This window comes from Aulonocara stuartgranti, assembly GCF_965226115.1.
Source record: "Aulonocara stuartgranti genome assembly, chromosome: 23".
Classification (NCBI taxonomy): domain Eukaryota; kingdom Metazoa; phylum Chordata; class Actinopteri; order Cichliformes; family Cichlidae; genus Aulonocara; species Aulonocara stuartgranti.
In genome coordinates this window covers 25,954,241-25,960,870 of record NC_138958.1, presented here as the reverse complement: position 1 = coordinate 25,960,870, position 6,630 = coordinate 25,954,241, and the positions used below count along the sequence as shown (strand labels likewise).

At 41.7% G+C, this 6,630-nt stretch overlaps 1 protein-coding gene across 3 annotated transcripts in view; it reads left to right on the top strand.

Annotated features, from left to right (window-relative positions):
- Positions 1 to 6,630, top strand: part of LOC309701330 (glutaminase kidney isoform, mitochondrial) — a 226,636-nt gene that overhangs the window by 188,203 nt on the left and 31,803 nt on the right. For 2 of the 3 annotated variants that reach the window (XM_082525452.1, XM_082525451.1), the window contains exon 1: positions 5,371 to 5,742. The exons of the other annotated variant lie outside the window; for it this stretch is intronic. In XM_082525452.1, the coding sequence (XP_082381578.1) occupies positions 5,489 to 5,742 (254 nt within the window). In that variant the 5' untranslated portion in view covers positions 5,371 to 5,488. Of the gene's footprint in view, positions 1 to 5,370; positions 5,743 to 6,630 lie in introns of those variants that run through there. 3 annotated transcript variants of the gene reach the window in all.

Genomic DNA, 6,630 nt, shown 5'->3' with positions numbered 1-6,630 from the left:
AGAAATATTAAAAGTTTAAAGGAGCACACATCTGAAACACTCAGTAGTGGCAAAATGCTGGCCCCTGGTGGTGAAAGGTTAGTAGGGTAATGATAAACAGTACCTTTAACCTGCATTCTTTCCAATGGCCAGCAGGGGGCGACTCCTCTGTAAGTCTGATTGCATAGAAGTCTATGATGAAAAAAACACTGCTTTTCTCTTAATCTGTGACCTCAGTAAATGCTTTCCTCATGAGTTTATGGTAAACATTGTCCTAATCAGAGGAAACTGAACCGCCCTCTTGCCCAAATATGGTCGCCTCTGAGTGAAACTGAAACTCCTGGTAATTAAAAAGAAGCATACTTAAAAAAATAAGCCCTCTTAAGAAACTTTGGCATGTTCACGCACACACCAAAAACAGCATTTTGAGCCATTGCTTAAGGCAGAATAAGAAGGTATGTGACTAATGAGGCAGAAAGCTCTTTGTGGTCCTCCAATAACAGGTTGTAGTCATAGTAACAAACCTAACATTTAGTGATAACAATGTTTAGTGTGATTACATATTAGCTTCCCGCTGCAGGGCGGAGCTCCGAAAGCTACTCGAGAACTCGAGCCGTGAGGAGCGCTCGTCCTCCAGGTGCCACCGAGACACCTCTAAAGAATTCTCTTGTTCTCCTCCTTCTTCTTCTTCTTGTGTTTGTTTTCTTCTTCAACTTCTTTTTATTTATTTTGGTTAATAGAGATGAATCCCTGCGCCGACCATTTGCATCAGCGTCACATCAACACATTGTGAAACCGGCCGATGACTCACTCTGACGCAGGTCCTTTTCGCATACCTCCCATCATCCTCTCCCTCTCTCCTCCCCCTCTGTCTCTCCACGCGCACGCACACAGACACACACACACGTGGACAGATTTTCTCAGGAGAATAACTCAGCTCATGAACACCCACGCCGTTTTGCTGCTCACAGTGGCAGCCCTGCTCAAACAACCACCCCTCCCCTCCCTGTCCTTCCACCTCCTCCTCCAGTGCAAGTCACTGCTCATGATGATGATGATGATGTGTTGCCGCGGCAACGGCAGGAGGTGGGCGGCTCCACGGGCGGTGGGCGGAAGCCAGCCGCTAAGCGGCGTGGGAGGGATCTGCCGAGTGCACCCATCACCCTCATTTTGAAAGGAGCAGGAATCCGACTGCTTTTGAGGTGTGGGTGTTGGTGAATTATCGCCTCTCCTCCCTGCAGCTTCGTTAGGGATGTTTGTCTCCCCTCCTTCCTCGCTTCCTTCCTTCCCTTCCTCTCTTTTCTTCCTTTGTCTTCTGGTTTTAATGCCACATGCAGAGAAAACGCAGCTTAAACTTTGAGGGCTGCTTTGAGTTGGCAAGTTTTCATGAGTCCTGGAGTTGCTTTTTTAAATTTTTATGCAATATAGCAGAGAAAGAAAGAGACACGAAGCCAGGCTTTAAAATAAGTTGTTTGTAGTTTTTAAATGACTAGATGAAGTGAAGAAAAGCAAAGCAGGACTGTCTCCAGTCTTTCTTGCTTCCCCTCCCCTTTAATGCAATTTCCCAGCCGTCAGGGTCACACTAGAGTCAATGTAAACACATCAGTATGTAACTTTTACCAAGAGTGAACGTTTGACTCGGTTTGATCATGAACATGGAAAAGATACACATGAATAAGCTGGTCTGAAAATCAGGTAAATACAGCCTCAATGTGAACAGCAACATATGACATAAGACATGTTTAGACATTATTTATCTCATAAAACAAACAAAAATGCAGAAACTGTGTGAAAAACTAAGTGCACCCCATGATTCAGCAGCTTGTAGAAGTACCTTTCACAGCAGTAACTTTACACTTGATCAGTGTGGAGGAGTTTTAGCCCGCTCTTCTTTAGGACATTGCTTCAGGTCATTGAAGTTCATGCACAGCTCTCTTAAATCCACACCACAGCATTTCAGTCAGGTTCAGGTCTGGACTCAGTGACTGCAAGGTGCCCAAATCAAACTAATCAAACTAGCAAAACATCTGCTTTATAGAGGTACTATGGGTTTTCACAGGACTGTTAGTGTATTTTGGCTCAGTTTCTGTTAAATAAATAATGACACAGTGTACTATGTCATGTGCTGTTGCTCATTTGAGGTTGTATTTATCTCATTTTAAGTCCCGCTAAGGAGTATTTTCATGATGTCCTGTGTTGGTACAATCTTGTAACTTAAAGAGAGTGTGCCTTATTTCGCACAAGTTTTTTTTAATGTTTTAAGAGAAATAAAATAGGAGACTATAAGAAGCTGTTGTAACACAAACAAGCATATTACAAGCAGATTGTACCATTAAAAGACTGAAGTTCTTTATATTCTTTGGTTTTACAGTAAGTAGGAGGTCATCAGCGAGCTTGTATGTTCAAACCTCTTAGCTTAGAACGAATCCTCTGTCAGAAATGTGCACATGGTCTGGGACATGTTGGGGCACATTTAATCCCACTGATTTTATTTTTAGAAGCTCACGATTGTGCAAGGGCTGCAAAAGTATGTGGACACCAAAAGATGTCTTATATAGTCCAAATGAACAGCAGTAAAACAGCAGGTATTCATCTGCCGCTACTTGCTGACAAACCTCCTCAGCCACAGTCAGATCATCTACTTTAGCTCAAATCTGCATAAAAAGGTTTTTTTTTTTAACGTAAAAATGTTGATTCCTGTCAAGTAAAAACCCTCTGCGTGCAATTGGTCGGAAGTCCCCTTTCCTTCTGATGACATGGAAATCAGATTTTAAGGCCAAATTCATGAATGTTTCATGTTCAAGTGCACTGGAGGCTTTATTAGTCAGCTCTAATGTGTTTGTTTTATCCTCTTTTGGCTCTCCGGGTGGGTGGAGTTTAGCAAGATAGAGTCAGATAAAAAAAAAATGTAAAAAAAAAAGTTTGAGAAAAGTAAAGCAAACAGTTTCCGGTGAGTAATCTGCGGTGTAGGTCATTATTTAGTGATGGGCGTCGAGCTCCACCCACGCAGGCCGCAAAGGAGGTCAAAACGAGCATTAAAATGCTGCCTGACTCAGGAGGAACAGGCTGATAATCTGTAATCTGGTACACTGAGCTCTGCAGATTGAATTAGACCTGAGTGTGACACTGTTTGGGAAATTTCTGATGTGTTTTTCTGTGTTTTTTCTGCAGAGTGTGCATGTGGTTCCCAGATTTCTATCAATCTGTCACTTCATGAATGGAAAGAGGCTCCTACACGCCTGTAAGATAGTCTCACATCACTTTCTAACCGGGAGATGGCGCTGTAGATGTTTTTTTTCAAGGACACACACACACACACACACACACACACACACACACACACACACACAAGGCGACAGTCTGCAGAGAAAGCCCTGAATGTGTGCAACACCAAATTGAACCACAAGGTGGCAGAGCAGCACAACGCATCAGTGACAGTCCTGCACAGGGCTGCTTTAAGCCTCTTTTTTCCTCACCACTGTGCAGAGACCTGATGCTTTAATATTTATTTAATCACTTTTATATCTCAGGTCTCTTCCAGGGTGTGTTTCCTTATTTTTGTTTATTTGTTTTTATTGTTTTAAAGTTCTACTTGTATCCCTGTAATGTTTTATAGTTGCATTTTATGATATTTTTTATAGAAGTCTAGTTTTCATTTTTATTTATTACAGGTTACAGGCATGGACAACTGGTGGAGAGTGTGACTGTAACTCAACTGAATGAATAGGAAGCTTAAAAAAAGGGAGAAGCAGAATATTTTAACATAAACTCAGTAACGTTTGCTTCGCTCGTTTTCAGTCCGGTCCAGAATGTTTTGTTTCTGTGTTTGTTTGTTTGTTGGTTAAGCCATTTAACACTGAACCAAAAACACACACACAGTTTGACAGCTTAAAATGCTATTTTTTGCACCAATGAGGTGATTCCCAAAGAAATATTAATCTGAGAACTTGTTTTATGTCTGCATAGTGTGTAGTGTGTTCTTAAAAAATTTGAGGAAAATGGAGAAGTGGGGCACAAAAGCAGAGGTATCAGGCGTAGCATAGCCCGGACCTCAACATTATTGAAGCAGTGTGGGATCATGTTGACAGAGAACAGAACAAAAGGCAGAAACATCCAAAGAAGAGCTTTGAATGTCCTTCAAGAAGCCTGGAGAACTACTCCTACTTAAAGACATGGCAAGAAAGCTGCCTAAGAGAGTTCAGACTGTACTGAAGAATAAAGATGGTCACACCAAATATTGACTTTCAAACTCATTACTTGTACAATCTCTGATTTTGCCTTATATACTGTATTTACATGTATGTTTGCACATGCTTCAATAAATCACTTCCTATTTTCCTACCAAAGTATAAAGAAATGAGGGGTGACTCAAGATTTCTGCACAGCAGTGTGAGTTATATAGCTGTGCAAACTTGTTTATTTGAATCATCTGCACATGATTTCTGCAGGCCAAGCATGAAGACTCATGCACATGAGTCAGTCAGGAAATATTAGGCTTAAACTATTTCAATATAGTGATGTTTATGATATTACTTCACTTATATTGTGTTTATTCTTAAATTCTTGTATATGTGTTATGTGATTTCCAGCATTCGTGTGGCACAAATAATAACATTTCTACAACTAAGAGTGCAAAATGTGCATTTAACTTAAAATGAATGCAGACTACGTACTTGTGACTCATCCGATAATTAGTTTTTTTCTACTTAACTAAAACTGGATTCCATTGTATGATAAAACATATACTTTCTGTCTCCCCAAAAGTTATGTCTGTGCTACAGCAGCCACAAACAAAGCCTACATGAAAAAGAAGCCTACGTGGATAAAGAAGAGTGGGCCAGTAAAAAATAAAAATAACATGAACAAATAGGTCTAAAATGTATCATGCTTAACATAAAGCAGTTCAAATAAATAGAAAACGTGTAGTAAAACAATAAAATAGGAAATTAATTGAATAAACAATAATAAATGTAAATAAAATACAATGAAATGCTTTGTAAAAACGTGACGTAATACAATATAGTGGCCCTTTAAAGTAAAAGAGCTAAAAGGATTAACTATAATAGATTAAAAACAGCCATTAAATGTAGTAAATTCAAAAATATGATTGCTTTCGTTATTTATTGTGTTTATAAAGACAAAAATATCGAAACTGTGCCTAAAAACATACAAAAATGGGCAAATACTTATAAATAACATAAACTTATTCGCTAATTACGGGAAGTGATGGAGATAACGGGACCAAAACACGATTCACAACCGTGGGCGGGACTGTTAGGACTTCTCACCAATTAGGTGCGCCCATGGGTCAAGTCCGTCCAATCACAGCTCACGCGGTGGATAAGGTTGGTTGTATCCCGCTGGGGAGCTTTTTTCCGCTGTTGAGTCAGTGGGAGAACCGTTACACGACCGATAAAGCGGCGCTCTCACCGGGAACCGACCTCTACGATCCCTCCACGCGGTTCTATAGTAACTCCACTGCACAGTTCGTCTGTACCACAGGGCTGAAATGTTACATCTTCGGTCTACAGTAACGCTCAAGGAGTTATTCCAGACTCAGCTGAAGCGGCCGCTCACACGTAGGGTCGGCGTTAAAGCAGCACCTGCTCCCGCCGCCTGCTTCAGCACCCTGAGTCCTGATGGACGGTCACCGGGTAGAGGGCGGTTTTCTGGCTGGAGAGCCCCTCAGCACTTGGCCAGGAAGCACGCATTGAGAGGCTTTTGCTCCAATGACTCCACCGGCAAGGACTCTTCAACAGAGAAGTGAGTAACGTTAACAGTAGGACGAACTCAATAGAAAAAAAGGAGCATTTTTAATGGGGCGGTAAACAATCATGACATCAAGGTGCCTTTACCTTGAGGCTTCTCATTTAAAAAAATAAACCAGTTTTACTTACAGAAAGTACGCGGAATTTAAGAAATGCGTCTAATTTCTCGTTGTATTTAAAAATTAATCACTTTATGTATAACACTTGCACAAAAAGGGACGTTATTTGAATTTAGGTTTTTTACAACGTAGTTTGGTGCGAAGGGTCTAACGCGCATCACGCGAAGTGGCTAGCTGCTAGCTCGGATGCTCATTTAGCTCAGCCTGCTAAAGGCTGGCAAGGAGGGTTGAGTTTGCCGGGGAACTGTGCAGGTCAGGGGCTGTAGATGAGGGGGATTATGGGTGCAAGTGACCGGTGATAGTGCGCCCACCTACAGGCTCAGGCCAGTGGAGAGCTCCGGTAGGTAGCGATGGAGGTAAATCCAGCAGCCATTATCGGACAAGTTTAATATATCTAAGATGACTTAGTAGTTCCAGTATGAACCTTAAGGATGTTTTGTGGCATTAACTTGCTCTAAGCGGGTGGCGATTAGTCAGAATGTACTCAATGGAAACTGGTGGAAAGGAAGTAAATTTGAGACGTGTCCGAGAATGGAAGCACATGCAGTGGGGCAAGCCTGATATCGTGACCAGCTGCTGGAGGCTGATGCCTTCATCCATCCAGACTCAGGAAGGCATCAGCCGGCACCAGGTTACCCAGCCGGGTCAGTTTAAACGAAAAATTAAGGACAACTGAAGCTGGTTAATGTTTGAATCTCCACTCCACACCGAGCATCAGCTCCATGCATATTGAAGGTCACCCACTATTGCTTCCATAAGAGTGC